Here is a 23,061-nt window from a genome sequence, read left to right as displayed (position 1 = left end):
ACATGGTCAAGCCAGTCCTCGACGTTGTGGTTGAAAGTCGGCAGAGAGATCCGTCCGTCCTCCATCCTGTGTGAGTGCTTATCTCCGGGAGTCACCATTGTAGGGGAATCGAGATATTAATGTTGTCTAGCACTCAGGATGGAAGGAAACTCTAATGTGGTTTTCTTGTATAATATATAAGTTATATGAAGACAGTCTGGTGCTGGAGATGCCGTGTGGTGGGGAGCTGCTCAGTAGAAGACGTTCGGTGAGTAGCGTGTTGAAGGAGGTATATGTGCAGGAGCTTCGTTAGAGAAGATGTTGCCTGTTGCTGGCCTCCTGGTTGAATAAATGTTAACAGCATGGAGCTTGCTGGAGGAGATGTTGCTTGTTCAGGAAAATGGGCAGAATGAATCTCAATGGAGAGACAGAGCTTATATACCCAGCAGCCGCTATGAGTCATGTTGGGAAAACCCGAGAAGTCGCCGGTGAATAGTTTCGTTGCTAGGCAACGGCACGTTGGAATGTGATAGCAGGTGGTGACTGCTACGCAGTTTGTAGGGGAGACGTCCACTACTAGGGTGTGTCATAGGAGGGAAGATCAGCCAAAACTAATGGCCCATCACTTTTTTGGTAGATTTTAGTGTATATAAACAGAAAATAATTTCAGTTTCAATATTTTGCAACCTTTTGCTAGGTAAATTTTAGCGTGAAATTTATCGAAAATCTAACGTACAGCTGCATTAGTGCATTACAATTAAATAGTGAACATTGCTTTCTGACTTCATTCTTTAACAACCCAACTAACAATATTTTTTTCTGTTTCAGATTCTGGTCCATTTATAAGTTGATAATATTTGCGATGGCTGCTTGTGTCAGGACGAGGAACCAAAAATCCAGCCATCTCAGTTACTATCTTGGGTCTGGGAGAGAGCTCCTGAAGTCGGAGTTGCCTACATTGAGAGATGCTTTGAGATACGGTGTTTTAATCAGGCAAATCAGTGAAAAGAACCAAAGAACTTACACAAACAAAGACATTGCCAGTGATATGACCAAAGCTGTCTTGGCACAGTACACTCTGGCTAACGCTCAGTTCAAGCCTCCAGTCATAACAAGTCAGAAGAAGATTAGTGAGAGACTGCTAGCCAGTTGGGAAAAGGCAAGAGATATCTCTCTTGGGAGAGGAAAACTTGCAGTTAAGGACAGCTTTACCAAGCAACTGGACCAGTTATTTGACATAATTACTTGCAAGTGCCCAATTGTTCTCTGTCCTGAGTTTGGATGCGATCGTGACTGTAAATCCAAGGCCCACATCTCCTGTATTTGCAAGCGTGAACTGAAGATTCCTGTGATCGAACTGGCATTTGTCAAAGCACAGAGAGAGAAGACTGGCAGTATAGGGGCTCTCATGATTTCTAGCCAAGATATTCCGGAGTCCAAGAGACAGGAGGCTGCCACAGAGAGACAGAAGAGGAGAAGAGTTGCCGAGGAAAAGAGACTTGAGAAGGCCCAGGGTAAGGTAAAAAAGGCCGATGATTGGAGTCAAGCTGATTCAGAGTTTAATGACTTCCCCATGGCTGATCCGAGTGCTGACCAGGAGAATGGTGACTTTAAACCTAACCCAGAAAATAATGATCCCAAACCTTCCAGGCATAAGATTCGAAATAGGAAAGATATCCCGAGCATAGCTCTGGCCAGCAAGCGACACCACACTGGTCTCAGAGAAACTGCAGAGATAGCAACAGCTGCCTGGATTGACGGTGGTTTGATAACACCTGATGATGTTCACCTGGTGATAGATCATAACAAAGTAAGGAGAGCTCAGGAGAAACTTGTCAGTAACCTAGAAGAGGAGTTTGATAAGGGGATAAGAGAAAATGGAATCAATTGTTTGTTCTTTGATGGGAGAAGGGATGACGCTAAAGTGTTCATGAAAGTTGGACATTCTGACAAGTTGTTCCCTGCCATGGTGAAGGAGGAACACTACTCCTGCTGCAGTGAACCAGGAGGGAAGTATTTGTGGCATTTCACTCCAGAGAAAGATGACATCAGGAAACCAGCTGAGATAGTGGCAGATAACATTGTGAACTGGCTCAGAGAGAGGAACGTAGACCAGACCCTGCAGGCCATTGGACAGCACCAACACGAACACAGGGTGGCAAGGGGGGGGTCATACAGTGGATAGAGCGGAAGATTGGGAGGAAGCTGGTCTGGATTGTTTGTGACCTCCACACCAACGAGTTGCCACTCAGACATCTGATCCAGGAGCTGGATGGCAAGACTCTTTCAAACAACAGATGGTCTGGTCCTCTTGGCAAGATGCTGGACTCTGCCACTGAGTTAGAAATAAATCCGAGCTTTGAAAAAATCACAGTTGGCCCTCCACTCGTTGAGCTTGCACATACTGTCATTGACGACCTGAGTACTGACCAGTACTATGGTTACATGATTTGCAGTGCCATCAAAACTGGGGTCATGCCTGATAGACTTGCTTACCTGCAGATAGGTCCAGTCTCACATTCTAGGTGGCTCTGACAACGGCTCTCAGGTTCTGCAGAATTTGGGTCGCTCATCATAAACTGAAAGGGAACCAGCTTCACAACCTGAGACTTATTGTCCAATTCATCGTGAGTGTCTACTTGCCAAATTGGTTCAACACCAAGGTCAAGTCATCGTTCTCCGAAGGTCCGAGGCATGTTCTCTTCCAGCTTGAGCTCCTGAGGAGTCAGCCAAGGAAGGTTGTTCAGATTGTGGAGCAGACTGTGAGGAGATCTTCCTGGTATGCTCATCCCGAGGCAGTTCTGCAGACAATGCTCTGCAGTAAGGATGAGGAGGAGAGAAGAGTGGCAGTCAAAAAGATCTTGGATATGAGACTTATGAGAGGATCTGGGCATGACGAATCAGTTGGTGACGATTCCTTCAGGGTCAGGAAGACTCCTGAAGTCAATCTAGGTGCCAAGACCCTCACTGATCTCATAGATCTGGATAACATCCAGGCTGGCAGTGAGCCCCCTCTTACCTGCAGCCTCACCAATGTTCAAGTCAGAGCTTTCCTGGACAACCCCATGCATGTCCCTGCCTGGCCCTCGCACACCCAGAGTATAGAGCGTTGTGTACAGCAAGTGAGCGAGGTCAGCAGTCACGTGTACAGCCAGGAGAGGAGGGAAGGCTACATCCGAGCTCAGGTGGTCAGCAGGGAGGTGATGAGTAGAAACAGAAGCAAGAAAGACATGTTCTCTATGGTGTGCAGCAACACCGGGTCGTAGTAGTAAAACCGGTTTTTGTATTTGATGATTTTGTTTTCTAAAGGAATATTAAATTTAATAAATGTGTCAAGATCATTCGTTTCACTATTCTGGATCATTTTCATCCTAATAAATTAACCTGATACATTTACTTTACTTTAAATAAGCTATTTAGTGGTGTTGGTAAAGGGTGGGAATACTGAATTTTCATAAGATTTAAAGTTAAAATTTACCTAGCAAAAAATGAAAACTTTTCAAATCTGAAGATATCACATGATTCTGCACATAGAACTACATCATTAATACCATGGGCCGATTTTTCAAACTCAAAAAAAAAAACTCGCTTCCGTATGACACACCCTAGTCCACTACAGTCTTGTATATACTGTGGGGTACGGGATTTTTGGGTTCACACTCAGGATTGGATGGAGAAAGGAAACTCACAATGTGCTCTCTTTATACATATTGTATTGGATGTGCAATGCAGCTTGGTGCTGGGAAGACAGCATGGTTACAAGCGTGATGTAGAGAGAACTGGTTGGTGAGGGTGCTCAGAGGAGGACCAGCTTGTGGGTCGCCATGGTCGCTGGCGGAAGCGAGGGCCGCCAGGCAGGAGGAGGAGGTGTAGCTTGCTGGGTGGTATAGGTAGAAAGAGAGACAAGTCACCACGAGGTCAGGTCTTATATAGCGGAGGTAGGCGTGGCTTAGTAGTTGACCTCCGTCATGTAAGGCGGCGCTGATTGACCTAGACCACGAGGCATACACTGGGGAATTTGCAGGGTCGGCTAGTCAGCGACAAAAGCGTTTGTAGGGGAAGGATCCACTACAATACTGTAGGGTTATGAGATAATGGTTCACACTCAGGATGGGATGGAGAAAGGAAACTCACAATGTGCTCACTGTATACATATTGTATTGGATGTACAATGCAGCTTGTTGCTGGGTAGGTAGCATGGTAATAAGCGTTGAGTAGAGAGAGCTGGGTGGTGAGGGTGCCCAGAGAATGGACACACGGCTTGACGGACGCCAAGGTTGCTGGCGGGAGCGGCAGTCGCCATTCTGGCGCGGAGGAGGAGTTGCTTGCTGGTGGCACTGTGTAGAAAGAAAAGACTGATCACAGCGGTGTCAGGCCTTATAAGGCGAGGGTAGGCGTGGGTAGATCGTTGACCCCCGCTCCGTGAGCGGTGCTGGAGGCGTAGGCTGGGGAATTCGAGAAGGTTCGGTGCTTGTAGGGGAGGAATCCACTACAATACTCCCCTTCCCCTCCGGGCGCGGCGGGAGGCTGTAGGTTGGCAGAGTTGCGTGCCACATGTGAGGCAGAACTGGTGGTGCATGCCACATGTGGGACATAACAGCGAGGGCGTGGATGAGCCGGCCGCCAGGGGGGGGGGACACTCTGTCTAGATACACGAGATCTGCGGGAGAAAAGAGGTAGAAAAGGGTTGTGGAGGCGATGAATGTTGTGCTTCCCTCGCGACAGGTACAGAGTCGTCATATGCGCCTGCTGGGGTGTGTGGGCCTGGGTCAGGAGCAGGGGCTGCGTCAGGAAGTGTGTCTATGACAGCAGCAGGGTGCATGACAGCAGCAGGGACCACGACAGCAGCAGGGTGCAGGACAGTAGCAGGGGGTACCCGAGGGAGGAAAGAGGGGTGTGTGGGTCTGCGTCAGGAGCAGGGGCTGTGTCAGTAGGAGCGGCAGGGGGTACTGCTGGTCCAGGGGCGGCGTCTGAGGCAGGACGGGTGTGATGGGGTCGGTAGGACGTGGTGCTTGAGACAGGAAGAGGAGTGGCTGTCTGCTTAGAGTAGCAGAGCTGCTCTAGGGTGTCTAACTTGCGGTGTAGAGACAGTAGTTGTAGAGCCGATGAAAGCTGCCTCTGCGTGGGTAAGCTAGTCTTCCATGTTGCTTGAAGACTGGGACAGTGAACCAGTTTCACCTCCATCCTGTGTGAGTGCGAATCTCCGGGAGTTACCATTTGTAGAGTTAGGAGATATTGGCTCACACTCAGGATGGGATGGAGAAAGGAAACTCACAATGTGCTCACTGTATACATATTGTATTGGATGTACAATGCAGCTTGTTGCTGGGTAGGTAGCATGGTAATAAGCGTTGAGTAGAGAGAGCTGGGTGGTGAGGTGCCCAGCGTGAGGACACTCGGCTTGAGGGACGCCATGGTCGCTGGCGGGAGTGGCAGCCTCCAGGCTGGCGTGGAGGAGGAGGTGTTGCTTGCTGGTGGCACTGTGTAGAAAGAAAGAAGCTGGTCACAGCGGTGTCAGGCCTTATAAGGCGGGGGTAGCCGTGGGTAGATAGTTGACCCCCGCTCCGTGGGCGGCGCTGGAGGCGTAGGCTGGGGAATTCGAGAAGGTACGGTGCTTGTAGGGGAGGAATCCACTACAATACCCCCAGCGAACAGTTTTTAACACTAGGATTGTAGGTTACCCTTACGGACCCACCGGGAGACACTCACACACACATACACACATGTACCTACACACAACACACACACACACACTCACATACACACACACCTCACCGGACGGATGAGATTGTGGGGTTACGAGATGTTGGGTCCATGGGGGTATGAGATATTTGTTCACACTCAGGATGGGATGGAGAAAGGAAACTCACAATGTGCTCACTGTATACATATTGTATTGGATGTACAATGCAGCTTGTTGCTGGGTAGGTAGCATGGTAATAAGCGTTGAGTAGAGAGAGCTGGGTGGTGAGGGTGCCCAGAGAACGGACACACGGCTTGAGGGACGCCAAGGATGCTGGCGGGAGCGGCAGCCGCCATGCTGGCGCGGAGGAGGAGGTGTTGCTTGCTGGTGGCACTGTGTAGAAAGAAAGAAGCTGGTCACAGCAGTGTCAGGCCTTATAAGGCGGGGGTAGCCGTGGGTAGATAGTTGACCCCCGCTCCGTGGGCGGCGCTGGAGGCGTAGGCTGGGGAATTCGAGAAGGTACGGTGCTTGTAGGGGAGGAATCCACTACAATACCCCCAGCGAACAGTTTTTAACACTAGGATTGTAGGTTACCCTTACGGACCCACCGGGAGACACTCACACACACATACACACATGTACCTACACACAACACACACACACACACTCACATACACACACACCTCACCGGACGGATGAGATTGTGGGGTTACGAGATGTTGGGTCCATGGGGGTATGAGATATTTGTTCACACTCAGGATGGGATGAAGAAAGGAAACTCACAATGTGCTCACTGTATACATATTGTATTGGATGTACAATGCAGCTTGTTGCTGGGTAGGTAGCATGGTAATAAGCGTTGAGTAGAGAGAGCTGGGTGGTGAGGGTGCCCAGAGAACGGACACACGGCTTGAGGGACGCCAAGGATGCTGGCGGGAGCGGCAGCCGCCATGCTGGCGCGGAGGAGGAGGAGTTGCTTGCTGGTGGCACTGTGTAGAAAGAAGAGACTGATCACAGCGGTGTCAGGCCTTATAAGGCGAGGGTAGGCGTGGGTAGATCGTTGACCCCCGCTCCGTGGGCGGCGCTGGAGGCGTAGGCTGGGGAATTCGAGTAGGTTCGGTGCTTGTAGGGGAGGAATCCACTACAATACTCCCCTTCCCCTCCGGGCGAGGCGGGAGGCTGGAGGTTGGCAGAGTTGCGTGCCACATGTGAGGCAGAACGGGCGGCGCCTGCCACATGTGGGATATAACGGCGAGGGCGTGGATGAGCCGGCCGCTAGGGGGGAGGGGGGCAACTCTGTATAGATTCACGAGATCTGTGGGAGAAAAGAGGGAGAAGGAGGGTTGTTGAGGCGATAAATGTTGTGTTTCCCTCGCGACAGGTACAGAGTCCTCAGATGCGCCTGCTGGGGTGTGTGGGCCTGGGTCAGGAGCAGGGGCTTCGTCAGTAGGAAGAGGTTCCATGACAGCCGCAGGGTGCATGACCGCAGGGTGCAGGACAGTAGCAGGGGGTACCTGAGGGAGATAAGAGGGGTGTGTGGGCCTGGGTCAGGAGCAATGGCTTCGTCAGTAGGAAGAGGGTCCATGACAGCAGCAGGGTGCATGACAGCAGCAGGGTCCACGACAACAGCAGGGTGCAGGACAGTAGCAGGGGGTACCTGAGGGAGATAAGAGGGGTGTGTGGGTCTGCGTCAGGAGCAGGGGCCACGTAAGGAGGAGTGGCAGGGGGTTCTGCTGGGCCGGGGGCGGCATCTGAGGTAGGACGGGTGTGTTGGGGTCGGTAGGACGTGGTGCTTGGGGCAGGAAGAGGAGCGGCTGTCTGCTTAGAGTAGCAGAGCTGCTCTAGGGTGTCTAACCTGCGGTGTAGAGACAGTAGTTGTAGAACCTATGAGAGCTGCCTCTGCGTGGGTAAGCCAATCTTCCATGTTGCTTGAAGACTGGGAGAGTGATCAGTTTCTCCTACATCCTGTGTGAGTGCAAATCTCCGGGGGTCACCATTTGTGGGGTTATGAGATTTTGGTTCACACTCAGGATGGGATGGAGAAATGAAACTCACAATGTGCTCACTGTATACATATTGTATTGGATGCACAATGCAGCTTGTTGCTGGGTAGGTAGCATGGTAATAAGCGTTGAGTAGAGAGAGCTGGGTGGTGAGGGTGCCCAGAGAACGGACACACGGCTTGAGGGACGCCAAGGATGCTGGCGGGAGCAGCAGGCGCCAGGCTGGCGCGGAGGAGGAGGTGTTGCTTGCTGGTGGCACTGTGTAGAAAAGCGGCTGGTTACAGCTGTGTCAGGCCTTATAAGGCGGGGGTAGGCGTGGGTAGATAGTTGACCCCCGCTCCGTGGGCGGTGCTGGAGGCGTAGGCTGGGGAATTCTAGAAGGTTCGGTGCTTGTAGGGGAGGAATCAACTACAGGTCGCAGTCAGGATGGGTTGGAGAAAGCAGAGCCGGATTCTGGAGTGGGCAAAGTGGGCAGCTGCACAGGGGCCTCCACAATCTGGGGGCCTACACATATTACAATATTTTATATATTTGTTTATTCATTTGGATTATTTTTATTTTCATTCTTTAAAAGTCATGTTTATCTATTCCATCAAGTAAAACTATGTTCAGCAAGAAGCGTGATAGAAATTAGGCTAGCTACTCCTTGAAATTCATGAATACCTGGTTTTCCTATGAGCCGTATATTTTTGATGAATGCTTTTGTTTCTGTTGCTAATAATATATTTAGAATTCCACAAACATATATTGATTAAAAATGAACTACATGGAATAACGAAATTGAGATTAAAAAAACCAAATACAATATTTTTTTCATTATCACTTCCATTACGAATGCCATCAGGGGGCTGTGTTTATTGGCAGTCGGTCAGACGGGATTGGGTCTTGTAGTATCTGCACATCGGTTGTCATGTGTCTGTCGATGAAAGAGGAGACCTGCATCGCCCATGATTCGTGGACTTCCCACGAGTAGACAAACATGTCTTGCAGATGTAAAATGAGACAGAGAATTGTCATGTGTGCTTGTTGAGTGAAGTCGTCACCGCTCAGTGATGAATGATCTTGTCAGTTGTCATTTCCTAGAACATGTCTTGCAAATGTACAGTGAGAGTGTGAGTGAGAGAGATTCGATTGATGCTTGTGCTTGAGTGTGGGTGGGTGTGCTCTTAGAATATACGTTCACATATATAATTGTCCTTTAAGATACTACAGGTCGATTGGCTGCAAGTAAGTTGAGTTATTTTTATGTATTTTGAGTTCATTAACTATGTCAATGACGGTTTCTGTCAGTTCCACGATCAGTATATACAGTATAACACAGTATAGTCAATGGTGAAAAGGAGGCGAACCGACGGCGAGCTTTAGGGGTGGGACTGGGAGAAGTCAGAGGGATAGGTCATAATCTTACCCAAAATTCCAAATTTTAAAAATATACTGGCGTCCAAATGTTCCAGGGAGTTAAGTAATCAATTAACCTCTCCATAAAGTAGCAAAAAGCAAACGGCCAATTTGTGTTACGTTTTTAATTATAACGAAAAATTAGGTGTCCGTCTTTGTTGACAGAAAATTATTGTTGCAGAAATGAGTGGAATGGACGGACACAAAGGTGTACGACGTTTTGAAAGAGGTGCTGCAAAGAGAAAGACATCTAAAGAACGTGCTGAGAGAGAAGCTAAAGAATTTACAAAACACGTCGACTGACTGAATTCTTCACTCGTCCATCAGCTTCAGAACATCTAGTCAGTGCTTCTGCAAGCTCATCTTCAAGGCAACCAGAACAAGAACCTGCATGTGATGCATAAGCTTCCTATTTATACGGAAGCTCTAGCCTATCTACAGGTGGAAATGACCAGACTGCCGAGGAGATTGAAATTGAATCAAAGCATGTGCCTCCTGAAGTGCAAATGGCAACTACACAAAATTATGACATTGACATTAGCTTATGGTCAGAGCATTTGACAAAACAATTTATTGATTATTGGGCTGCGAACGGTTCTGAGGGTCTCCACAACAGTGATGCTAAATTTTTGGATGTAAAATCAGCAGTACAAAAAGATGCAAACAATGTCAGTCGCAAATGCACACCAGCCATGTTTGAGCGAAGGAATCGAAAGGGGAAGCTGTAAAGCGTTCTTGCCTTTGTTTCTCCCTCGCAAATGGGCGGGTCTACTGCTTCTTTTGCAAGCTAATGGGTGTTTCAAGATCTCACTTCACATCTGATGGGTTCTGCGACTGGAAGCATTCTAATAGGCTTGTTGTCCATGAGCAATCAAAGGACCACATTCAAGCAGTTTTGTCAGCAGCAAGTCTTTCAAAGGGAGCTGGAGGTATAGATTCTAAACTAACTACGCATGTGGGTGTCGCGATCCCAATATCCTTTATACCTGGGGAGTGAAACCTACCCCAAGTTATTATCAAATAAAGGAACAAACAGGGAACACGGCAATAATTATCCCCACAAAAACCTACTCAACTAAATGTACTTGAATAAGTAAGAACAAGTTGAAGTAAGTGAGTCACAAAAGGGAAGATAATTAATTAATTCAATTTATGTTCTAAAGGGAGTACTAACTAGTAAACAAGAATTTAAAGGAATAAGTGATTGTATATTAAAATAAGAGTGATGCCGGAAGGGTGGAAATATACCATTAAGGAGTTAGACCAAACGAATATTACTTAACATGACTATATTACACAGACATACAATATATATACAACAATCACAACAAAATAGTTATTTCCTACCAAACAGGAGATTCCTTAACACCAGGATCCCTTCCTAGGCCTAACTGAACGTGTCACTAATACCTGATACCACTAGGGCATTGCAGAAGACTGGACAAAGCACTAGACAAAGGTAGAGGCTAGAGAAAGAATGGACACGTCTATCCTATGCCACGGTTTTTCACTACTCTGCCAGAGCGTCCCCACGCGGTAAGGAGCGTCTCATATCACGTGATCCAGGACATTTGCTAGATAGTTTATATAACTAATTAATACTACTCTTAGTTTGACTTAACAGAGTAACACAAATGATGCATATTAATAACATACATAAATATGCAATTAACCTAAGTAACTAAGAACAACAATAATATAATAAGTACAATTAACACGTTATTAATAGCTTGTGTGGAATGGAGGCGTGAACATATGTCTCACGCCATGCGAGTTCCCAAGCGCTCAGGCACGTGACACCTCCCCCAAAAAAGTGAGCTTACAACAAACTGGAAGCGAAAATGGATATACAGCTACACAGTGAAAGTAATAACTAACACAATCAGTTTAAATCAATATGAAGCAAAATAATTCATAATATAAACACAAGGTACTCAATGACAATAAAACAAAAACATAATTTGCATATAGACATAGTTTCTAAATAATCAGACTCGAGAAAGTGCATCAGCCAAAACGTTCTCTTTTCCGCGGATATGGGAAATGTTCAAGTTATAGGGCTGAAGTGATAGAGCCCACCTCAAAAGTCTTTGGTTGGTATGTTTCATCTTGTCAACAAAAGTAAGTGGGTTATGATCAGTGAACACTTGAATGGGATAAGCAGTGCTGCCAATATATATTTTGAAGTTTTCTAGTGCCATGATCAGTGATAAAGCCTCCTTTTCAATGGTGGCATAGTTTCTTTGATATTTGTTAAATTTTCTAAAAAAATAGCACAGTGGATGAAGCACTTGATCACTCTCACCCTCTTGCAGAAGCACAGCACCGGCGCCAGTTTCACTGGCGTCGACATGGAGAGTGAACTGTTTCTGGAGGTCAGGTGCAAGTAGTACAGGAGCATTTGCCAGCAGGGATTTAAGATTCTCAAAAGATTCCTGGCAAGCCGTAGTCCACTTGAAGGTTTTCTTGCCACTCAGCAGGTCAGTCATGGGAGAGGCAACGGAGGAGAAGTTTGGACAAAAACGGCGGTAGTACCCCGCCATACCCAGCAACCTCATCACACTCTTCTTATCGCCTGGCACTGGATACTGTTGAATTGCCTCAATTTTGGATGCTATAGGCTGGACTTCCCCTTGTCCGACCACATGCCCCAAGAAAGTGACGTGGGCATGGCCGAACTCAGTTTTGATGAGGTTCACCGTCAGCTTGCTTGCAGCCAGTACGGAGAAGAGGGCTTGTAGACGACTCATGTGATCTTCCCAGGAACTGCTGAAGACGATGAGGTCGTCTAGGTAACAGCGGACACCTTCCAGACCAGACGTGATGAAATTCATGAGGCGTTGAAAGGTTGCAGGGGCGTTCCGCATACCAAACGGAAGGACTGTGAATTGGTACAACCCCTCAGAAGTGACAAAAGCAGAGATGGCCCTGGAGCGTTCAGTCAGTTTTATCTGGTAGTAGCCCTGGAGGAGATCCAACTTGGTCACCTACCTTGCCAGTCCAAGATCATCGATCACGTCGTCGATGCGTGGCCAGGGATAACCGCTGGTTCAGTGACAGCATTCACCTTGCGATAATCCACACACAGCCGCATTGACCCATTCGGCTTTGGAACTAGAACAACAGGGGATGCCCATGGACTGATGCTGGGTTCGACGAGGCCTAGCTCTTGAAGACGCTGTACCTCGGCTCACACACACTCCCGCTTGAAGGCATTAAGACGGTAGGGACGCTGTCGGATTGGCTTGGCTCCCCTGGTCTCAACGTCATGCTTCAGCACTGAACAGCAGAGTGGGTAATCACCAACTATAAAAAGATACTCCTGTAATAGAGACTTTATATTATTGGCTTGGTCACTAGAGAGATGGTACAACTTAGCACTGGGGTCCTCCAAGATAGTCGAGTTTTCCACTTTTACACTAGACCCATTCATTATTTCAGAAAAACACTGATCTTTATCATCCTTACACTCTGGCACAATGATACAAGTTGGCAAGGATTGATCAACACAAGCAACTGCTTTTCCCAGGGTTTCGTTACGAACATGATATGATTTTAAAAAATTGACATGGATAAGGCGTTTTTTCTTACGCCGTTCAGGGGTGCTAATCACATAATTCACGGACCCCTGTTTTTCTAGTACTTCATATAGACCACTGTATTTGGATTTAAAAGGGTGATCATGTAAGGGCAGGAAGGCCAACACCTGCTCCCCCACTTGGAATTCTCTAAGTTTAGCCTGATGGGCCTTATCAAAATGCAGTTTCATTTTCACCTGAGCACACCTTAAGTTGGACTGGGCAAGTTCTACAGCCAGACACAACTTCTCCGTGAATTGGACCACATATGAAGCTAAGGGCGTCGCGCTCTGATCACTCAACCAACACTCTTTTAACACCTTAAGAGGCCCTCGCGCCTCATGTCCATAGACGAGCTGGAAGGGCGAGAGTCCTAGCGACTCTTGTTTACTGTCCCGAACAGCAAACAAAAGCAGGTCAACTCCCTCGTCCTAATCCTTCCCAGTCTCCAGACAGAAGGTGCGCAACATGAGTTATAGTGTCTGGTGAAACCTCTCTACCACCCCCTGTGACTGAGGGTGATAGGCCGAAGACCTCAACTGCCGGACTCCCAGGGTTTGCATTACCTGATTAAACAACCGGGAAGTAAAATTGGAACCCTGATCTGACTGCACCACTGTAGGAAGGCCTACTTGAGTGAAGAAGTGGGTTAAGGCTTTGATAACATTCTTCGCTGTGATGCGGCGCAAGGGAATGGCTTTAGGATAACGGGTTGCACAATCAATAATGGTTAGCAAGAACTGATGACCACGAGGGGTCTTAGGTAAGGGACCGACACAATCTATGACCACCTTACTAAAGGGCTCTTCAATGACTGGGATAGGCTGCAGAGGGAATGGTTTAACACTGGGGTTCGGTTTCCCAGCTACCTGACAATCATGGCAAGTGCGATAGTAAGAGCTGACGTCTTTCTTCATCCTAGGCCAAAAGAACTGGGATAAAATTTTTGCATAGGTCTTCCTAATTTCTAAATGACCACCCACCCCATCATGAGCGATACTAAGTACGTCCTGCCGCAAAGGTTTGGGAATAACAACTTGATGATGAACTAACCAAGGGTGATTGGCAGGAGAATTGGAGGGACGGAACTTCCGCATTAATACACCAGACCTAGTGTAGTAGCAGTTTGATTCTTGCTCAGCTTCTGTCTCAGTAACTGACCGATTGAGAAAACCTACTAGCTTAGGATCCCCTGCTTGTAGCTCAATAAACTTACTCCTAGTGATGGGAGAGGAACCAAAACTAGTGACATCTGGGTTCCTATATCCATCAGAACTAATCTGGAGGTTATCTGGTTGTGGGGAATCCTCAAAATATTCACTGAGACCAAGATCAGTATGGTCCGGCTGGATAAGATTATCCTCGGACTTCTCACAGTCCTGGAGGGAAACTTCATCAACTTCACTAGTCTCTTCTACCTCTGTACTGCTGCTCATGCTACGGGTCACAGCACACGCAGGGAACAACCCTGGAAAGTCTACTTCTAACTGCACAGTATTATTCTCGGCAGTGGGACAAGATGAGATCACATCATTAGGGAACATCATGTCGCCAACGAGGTCATTTCCTATCAATAGAGAGACCCCTTCTACAGGTGAGCTATCTTTTAGCCTGACTTTATGGATGGCCGCAGGTACACTTGACAAAGGGGAATACGCGACCCACCGGTCAAACCGTTCACAAGCACCCAGCTACCAGTATAGCATGAATCCAGGAATGGAGCAGCTTCTTTAGTAACAAGAGATAAGGCTGAGCCTGTGTCTCTCAAGAGTTTAACAGAAGTGGGTTGATTGAATTGATCCAAAGCTAAGGAACCAGGAGAACAAAATGGTTCAAAGGTTGATATCATAGAAGAGGCGGAAGCATCCAGGGCAACAGTCTGACTGAGGGCAGTGACACAGGGCTCCAATAATTTCTCCGATTGCTCGGCCACCCTGACCAAAAGAGCGGGGGATCCTTGGTAAGAGGAATTTCTTTTCTTTAACTTGAGACAGTCGCTGATGACATGTCCTGGCTTCTTACAGTACCTACAACCAAAGTTTCTCTCACCAGTAGGGGTAGATCCACCTGTCCCATGGACCATGGGCTCACACGGGGTAGATGGTGCAGAACCTGAGGGTCGGGCAGGTATGACAAGAGGCAGGGACCCCGGTGTAGATATTGGTGTGGGCCGCTTGATGGAAGTGAAGGACTGGGACATGGGAGCATAAGACCTGGAATTTACATTTCTATAAGTTAAGGAATAATGGTCAGCCACTGGACCAGCATCAGCCAGGGTACAGATACCTCTCTGATCCAAGTGTGCTCGAATGTCGCCTGGGATACACTTTCTAACCTCCTCTAGCATGATTAGTTCAACAAACTTGTCATGTTCTACATGGGCAGACTCACTTTCAATCCACCTCCGACAAAGGACCTGTTTCTGCCTGAAGAACTCCACAAATGTTTGTTTGTCAGTCTTCCGGCAGTTACGGAACTGTTGCCGGTAGGCTTCAGGAACAAGTTTATAAGCGCTCAAAACCGCGGACTTAACAAGGGCATAGTCTAGACATTGATTCTCAGAGACGGCAGAAAACACATCTAATGCCTTACCAGTGAAAGATCTATAAATAAGTCGAGACCATTGAGAAGCGGGCCACTTGTTAAGTCGGGCAATTTTCTCAAAAAGAGAGAAGAACATGTCTGGTTCTTCCTCATTAAATTTAGGAACACTGTTGAGGCATTTGTCTACACTGAATGTTGAAGTATTACTACCTTGAGCCAAACCTCGTTGTTTGAGAGTTTCCAGCTCCACCTCGAGTCTTTTGAGTTCAACTTGTCAGGCCAAATTACTTGGTGTAACAATTTCCTCTGAATTTCCCGACGGTTGGGCTATGATTTCATTGTCAATAACGTAGTTGAGGACAGCCTCTTCTAACCTAGCCTTACTCATGGATGAGCGGCCTTCTACTTCATAATAAGCAGCGAGGGATTGCCACTCTGCCTTAGTAAGCCCCTTCAGTACTTCGGCTGAAGGTGAAGCCAAAAAGCTTTCCAGGTCAAACATGTTGAACTCAAAATCGAGTAGCGAAAAAAAAGTAACCGTGGCAGCTAAGCTAACTAGCTAGCTAATTAATAATATTAAAATGCAATCAACTGTGAAACACAGCAAGGGATTAACCAAATACCTGGTACACAAGATAAGGGTTAACTCACCAGTAGCTTAAGCAATAACAGGAGCAATATAAATGAACACTGTGAACACAGCAACTTGCATCCAAAAATACTTAGCGATGAAACAACACCTGGCGAGTAACAACACTTGATATGACACAACAATGGTAAGCTCCCGGACACTTGTCGCGATCCCAATATCCTTTATACCTGGGGAGTGAAACCTACCCAAAGTTATTAACAAATAAAGGAACAAACAGGGAACACGGCAATAATTATCCCCACAAAAACCGACTCAACTAAATGTACTTGAATAAGTAAGAACAAGTTGAAGTAAGTGAGTCACAAAAGGGAAGATAATTAATTAATTCAATTTATGTTCTAAAGGGAGTACTGACTAGCAAACAAGAATTTAAGGGAATAAGTAATTGTATAATAAAATAAGAGTGCTGCCGGAAGGGTGAAAATACACCGTTAAGGAGTTAGACCAAACGAATATTACTTAACATGACTATATTACACAGACATACAATATATATACAACAATCACAACAAAATGGTTATTTCCTATCAAACAGGAGATTCCTTAACACCAGGATCCCTTCCTAGGCCTAACTGAACGTGTCACTAATACCTGATACCACTAGGGCATTGCAGAAGACTGGACAAAGCACTAGACAAAGGTAGAGGCTAGAGAAAGAATGGACACGTCTATCCTATGCCACGGTTTTTCGCTACTCTGCGAGAGCGTCCCCACGCGGTAAGGAGCGTCTCATATCACGTGATCCAGGACATTTGCTAGCTAGTTTATATAATTAATTAATACTACTCTTAGTTTGACTTAACGGAGTAACACAAATGATGCATATTAATAACATACATAAATATACAATTAACCTAAGTAACTAAGAACAACAATAGTATAATAAGTACAATTAACAAGTTATTAATAGCTTATGTGGAATGGAGGCATGAACTTATGCCTCACGCCATGTGAGTTCCCGAGCGCTCAGGCACGTGACAGTGGGTCAAATTGAGCAGTATTTGCATGTGTTCTGGGTATCAAGTTCTATCTACAGGAGCGAACACAAACACCTGTAGAGTTTTCGTAGGTTCTATTTACTGGATAAACAGATATGTACACAAGGGAGGTGGCGCTCCTTACTCTGTATGGGGGTCAACTAGCCTTTCGGGCGACATGTGGTAAGTGATACATTAGCAGCTTCCATATATCGCCAGGCACATTAATTAAGCGTGTGGGACATGGTAAATACATTGCCACACGCTGCTAGCTAGGCTGAATAAATAGTGTATATAAATGGAGCACATACATAATGTACATACAGCATATATAATATACATACATAATATACATACAGCATACATAATATACATACACCTCCTTCCCCCCTATACGCTCATAGCAAAGTCTTGAGCGGACCTTTTGTTTTGGATCCATTCTGAGCGTCGAAGGACTTGATCACTGGGAAGGGTATGGGACTCAACACTGGTGGCGGGGTCAGCAGAAGGCTTTGTTACGGGGCGGCGAAAACGGCGGTTCCTCTACCACACACGACCACTGGGTAACAGCACGTGGTAGTTCCGTGACCTACCGAGACCCATGACTACGCTCACTTTGTCCCAACGTAGGGAGGTCGGGTCCTGAACAAGGACTTGGGTGCCAACAATCAACCTGGGGAGAGAACGGGCGTGGTCGTTGTAGCGGGCGACTACGTCTTGAACACGTTCGGCGGCTCGGCGATCGCAATCCTCTGTCTTGGCCTGCCACTCCTTGGAGAAAGATTGAGGGTGAGCAGGGACACAAGAACGAAGGGGGCGTCCATACAAAACCTGGGCAGGGGAGTGTCCGGTGTAGTTAGGTGTGTTGCGGAGATCAAGAAGACCCCGGTCGAAGGCCTCGCAGTCAATGTTCCCAGAAGGGGCCACCTTAAGGATGAGGTGCTTCAGGGATTTGACAGCAGCCTCAGCGTGGCCGTTGGACTGCGGGTAATAGGGCGATGACAAGACATGCCGGGCTCCCCATCGGTCAAGGAACACAGCAAAGTCCCGGCTTGTGAACTGGGGACCTCCGTCGGTTTGCAGGCGTACAGGAACGCCCACGTCACGGAAGTAGTGGTGGAACTTGCTGTTGGTGGCGGCAGACGTCGTGTCATTACCGCACTTGATGACAACCGGCCAACCAGAGAGACGGTCGATGATAACAAGGAAGGACTTTCCTGACACAGAGAAAAAGTCGGCCGACACAGACTCAGAGGTGTCACTGGCAAAAGGTAAGGGTAGGGCGACAGCAGGGTAGTTGCTGCTCCCTTCGTGCACCCTGTTGGCGTGTTTTACCTCAAGAATTGGTTTGGGGAAGCCCTGGGAGATGATGGCCAACTCTTGACAATGTCTGTAGGACAGCAAAGGAGTCGGGACACCTTTATGCACATCAATCCAGGCTTGACACGACCTGTTGCCAAAGGTGACTTGTGCTTGGAGATCCTTGGGTGGTGGTCCTAGATCACTTGGAGAGAGCCCCAAGCATTGCAAATGCTGGGGACCGATGACTGTAGCATCAGCGCCGATGTCGGGCAACATCTGAAGACAGGATGACACACTGCCGTAGGTCACGATGACGCTGATGTGCTTGGGAACTTTGGTCCTGGGACGCGAGGGGGAGTACACCTTCCTAATATGGCTCGAGCGTTGTCCAGGGTCGTCATGCTTCTGATCGGAAGACTGTGGGCGGCCCTCACTGGTGGAAGGGCACTGCTGCTTCTGCCGACGCTGTCCCTTGGGTTTGTTGGTATGGCAACACTTGTCGTAGTGGCCCAAACGACCGCACACATTGCACTGGACGCGTTTGGCTAGGCACCATACTGTGAATGACCAGTGGCCCTTACGGTCACAACTGTTGCAGGTAGACTCAGCAGCTGGACACACCTGTGTTCCGTGCTGCTTACCACAGTTGTTACAAAAGGAACCGAAGTGGGCGAAGGCGTTGGAGTGGACTTCTTGTCCTTCTAGTACCGGGACACAACGTGTACAGCTGTAGGGGGAGCTCGGATGGCAGAGGTGGCACATCTGGCAGCCTCATAGGAGCGGCATATCGTCAACACATCCTTAAGAGAAGAGGAAGAGTTGAGGGAAGTGAGGCGTTGGACAAGTTCCTCGTCCTTAACACCCATGAGGATCACCTGCTTCAACTGGGTCTCCTCGCACTGCTGGTGGTTACCTGGGCATATATCTACCTCTTCCAAAGCATTCTTGAGTCGTACATAAAAGGCATCAAAAGTCTCGCCCTCCATCTGTCTGCAGCTAAACAATTCCCTCCTGCGTAGAGTTTCATTCCGCTGCCCTCTGATGTGCCGTTGTAGAATGTCCAGTACCTCCTCTACAGATGACAAAGAGGTCGGAGGTACCTGCAACGTATGTTCCAAGACACGCTGAGTGTCCAAGGACAGGCACATACGCAGCTGAATAAGTTGTTTAGGCTGTGACAAACTCTGGAGATCCACCATTGTAGCATAATCAGACCACTGTCGCCGCCATTCACGAAAAGTCTTGAAATGCACATCAGGCTTCAAGATGGGCGGTGTTTGAGCAGCCGCTTTAAGTGGGGCTGGGGGGGCGTAAAGAAAGCATTGATGAGGTATCTGAACCAGTCGATACCAAGGCAGTGTTAGAGCCAGGGGCTTGGTTAACAGTGAGGCGAGATATCAAAGCTTCAAACCGTGCACTGTCTTCCACTCTCCGTTGGTGGTCTCTCTCTGCCTCTGCTTGTCTTCTTTTTTCATTCTCCACAAGTCTGTTAGCTTCGTCATCGCGCCTTTCATCCCTCATGAACTTCATTAAAGCAATTATCTCTGAAGACAATGCTGAATATCGAGGTGAAGGGCTGCGCGATGTGGTGGGAGCTGGAGCGTCCTGTTCAGCCTGGTCATCCATCTCTGCCGAGCTGTCATCCGACTGACTCATCCAGGCGTTTGCTCCACGACTGCATAAGGCACGAGACTTAATTACTTCATCTGTGTACTGTGTCTTAAATCAGTGTTGACCGGTCAGCCCGTCGTATCAACAAGATCTGAGACAAAAAATTAATTAAATGCACAGATAAGTAGATTATATATATATAAAATATATATATAAAGGAATGGCCACAGTCAGTGTGTTCGTACGTGTGTGTGTGTGTGTGTGCGCGTCTCAGGCAGTGTCTCGCTGTGAGGGGGTGGAGGCGACAGCTCGTCAGTCACCCTCTGGACATGGCGAGAGGAGGATGCACTGAACTTTACTCCTTACAAATGCCCAGAACATGCCTTTTACCTTGGGAATCCTTTAGAACAAGGTCACACAGTTATGGCACTAAACACACAATGCACTATACACTTCACAGAAAATCACTGTCACTGACACTGCTCAAAGTTGCTATGAATTCTTTGAAGAGACGGCCATTAGCAGTGGTTGACACAGAGCAGGGGTCCATAAGCCGGTCTTGCCACAAACTTTACACTTCACTTGTATAATTATCCAGCAAAATTGGTTCACTGTGCCATGCATGTGTTCTGGGTATCAAGTTCTATCTACAGGAGCGAACACAAACACCTGTAGAGTTTTCGTAGGTTCTATTTACTGGATAAACAGATATGTACACAAGGCAGGTGGCGCTCCTTACTCTGTCTGGGGGTCAACTAGCCTTTCGGGCGACATGTGGTAAGTGATACATTAGCAGTTTCCATATGTCGCCAGGCACATTAATTAAGCGTGTGGGACATGGTAAATACATTGCCACACGCTGCTAGCTAGGCTGAATAAATAGTGTATATAAATGGAGCACATACATAATATACATACAGCATACATAATATACATACATAATATACAATACATACAGCATACATAATATACATACAGTATTGGTGTAGTCTTCTAAAGCTATTGATCAGCGTGCTTAAATTTATATGTGAAAGAGGGCTAGCTCTTCCTGGAGGTGATGAAATAATTGGATCTCCTCATAATGGAAATTACTTGGGATTACTAGATCTTTTGGCCGAGTATGATGATTTCCTCAGGCAATACATCCAGAATCATGCTAATCGTGGCACTGGTCATACAAACTATGGTAATTGTCTTCAACCATCTGTGAAGAAATTGTCAGACTAATGGGCAATGAAGTACTGAAAGAAATTATCTCACGTATAAAGCTCTCAAAATATTACTCAATTTCTCTAGATTCCACCCCTGATGAAGGCCATATTGATGAACTAACTCTGATAATCAGATACTTGGAGCATGACACACCTGTTGAGAGATTTGTGAAATTCTTGCCAAATCAAGGACACAAGGCTCAAGAAATGTTTGAAGGATTAATGAAGTTTCTTGCAGACAATGACATTGACATTCAAAATGGTCGTGGGCAATCTTATGATAATGCAACATCTATGAGTGGAAGGTACAATGGTCTGCAAGCCAAAGTTGTAGCTGAAATCATCATGCAATTTGGATACCCTGTGTTAGTCATTCATTAAACTTGGTTGGAAAAGTTGCAGCTGAATGTTGTCAAGAAGCTATCTCATTTTTTTTTATTCTCTTGAGGCAATTTATGTGTTTTTCACAGCTTCTACACATCGTTATGCAATTCTTAGTGATTTATTGAAAACTGTAGCGTCTGGCCCGGTATCTGTGCCAAAGAGGATTTTCACAACAAGATGGTCCTGTCAAGCAGTTGCAGTGAAAACAGTTGTCCAAGGTTATCCCCCAATCCGTGAAGCACTTGCTAAAATAGCGAGATGTGAAAATGAGACGAGCAAAACATGTTATGAAGCCAATGGTCTCCATGATAAGATGTGCAAGTTAGAGACTGCTATTTATGCTGTGTTTTGGCATGACATTCTTGGCAGAGTTGATGCAACAAGCCATGCATTGCAAGATCCTAAACTCGATTTGAACACAGCAGTAGCAATGCTGAAGTCCTTGGAATGTTTTGTACGAGAAAAAAGAGATTGCTTCCATGTTTATGAGAAGAAGGGAAGGGAAATGTCAGAAACTGGGGATTATTCACAGACACGCAAGCATCAACGTAATGTACGACTCAATTCATTGGATTATGGACGATCAGAAGAAGCAGCCCTCTCGCAGTCAGAAAAATTTCGGGCTCAGAATTTCCTTCCAGCAATTTATCAGTTCCTGAGTTCACTGGATCAACGGTTAAAGGCCTATGAGGAAACCTGTTCACTTTTCGGGTTCTTATCTAAACTGGAGTCAATGAATTGTGACGAAATTGAAGCAGCTGCAGCAAAATTGGTTGCTGAGTTCAAAAATGATTTGGATCAAGCACTTGGAGTTGAACTTGTGCAGCTTACAGCATTCTTCACTCAATTTTTTGAAGACGAAGATGATGAGAAAGGGAGGGCACATTACCTTTACAAGCTGTTGATAGACAAGAAAGTTGTAGATACATTTCCAAATGTTGAAATAATGTTACGGATGTACTTGGTGCTCATGGTTACAAATTGTTCTGGAGAAAGTTCTTTCAGTAAAATGAAGTTTATTAAAAACAGACTTCGTACTACAATGTGTCATGATAGGCTCAGCCACCTGGCTTTGATGAGTATCGAATATGACATCCTCAGAGAGATTGACTTCGAAAAGTTGATCAAAAACTTTGCAGCGGCCAGGTCACGTAAAGTGCCTGGTCTGTAAATAAAGGTAATGTTTATTTTCTATTTTGCAACTGATCAATGTTTGTGTTCAATATATCCATCATCCATGGTCGATGGCGGTTATTTTTATTAAAATTCTTGTTTTTTCCAACATGTTCATACTTTTGTTATAATTTTATCAAATTCATTAAATTGTTTATTTGTTTTACTATTGGATGCAAAACTTCAATTTTATTTATAGTTGAGTGAATACTTATTCTGAATCTATCTGACCTTGGACTTAAAGAAGCCTATACATGCATTCTTAAACAGAACCATTATTTGAATAGAGGTTTATCTCATTACTAATGCAAAGAATCTTCTCTCTGTAATAACTAATAATATATTCTTTTCTGTGAAGTTTCTTGAAAATTTTTGACATGTGCGATAGTAGCTATATCAGGGCTGGTCGACTTGAAACCACATGAATGACTCCAGTCATGTCTCACTTTTGTGTGTGTGTGTGTGTTGGGAATTTGTACACCATCAATAAATATACAGTTAATTAAACAATTTTCAATGTTGTAATTTCCTCAATATAACTACATATGGCTTCAAAATTCTCCAAA

General features: G+C 46.3%; 1 protein-coding gene across 1 annotated transcript; it reads left to right on the top strand.

The window, feature by feature from the left end:
• Positions 1 to 9,853: 9,853 nt before the first annotated feature.
• LOC121867057 lies at positions 9,854 to 22,493 on the top strand. The gene is made up of 3 exons (XM_042366816.1): positions 9,854 to 9,992; positions 21,024 to 21,251; positions 21,409 to 22,493. Exons 1-3 carry the CDS (start codon positions 9,854 to 9,856, stop codon positions 22,491 to 22,493), a joined length of 1,452 nt encoding a protein of 483 aa, XP_042222750.1.
• The last annotated feature ends 568 nt before the right edge of the window (positions 22,494 to 23,061 follow it).

The sequence above is a fragment of the Homarus americanus genome, unplaced genomic scaffold, assembly GCF_018991925.1.
Source record: "Homarus americanus isolate GMGI-L3 unplaced genomic scaffold, GMGI_Hamer_2.0 scaffold53472, whole genome shotgun sequence".
In the NCBI taxonomy this organism is placed as follows: domain Eukaryota; kingdom Metazoa; phylum Arthropoda; class Malacostraca; order Decapoda; family Nephropidae; genus Homarus; species Homarus americanus.
Note: the sequence above shows the minus strand (reverse complement) of the source record. Positions and strands in the feature narration are given on the sequence as shown.

What these genes read in the sequence shown, in the direction of transcription:
- LOC121867057 (XM_042366816.1), top strand. Translation starts at nt 9,854, where the DNA reads ATGGGTGTTTCAAGATCTCACTTCACATCTGATGGGTTCTGCGACTGG. An exon ending in TCTTTCAAAGGGAGCTGGAG is followed by an intron (nt 9,993 to 21,023) that starts GTATAGATTCTA and finishes CAATTTCTCTAG; the next exon opens with ATTCCACCCCTGATGAAGGC. An exon ending in TATGAGTGGAAGGTACAATG is followed by an intron (nt 21,252 to 21,408) that starts GTCTGCAAGCCA and finishes TGTTTTTCACAG; the next exon opens with CTTCTACACATCGTTATGCA.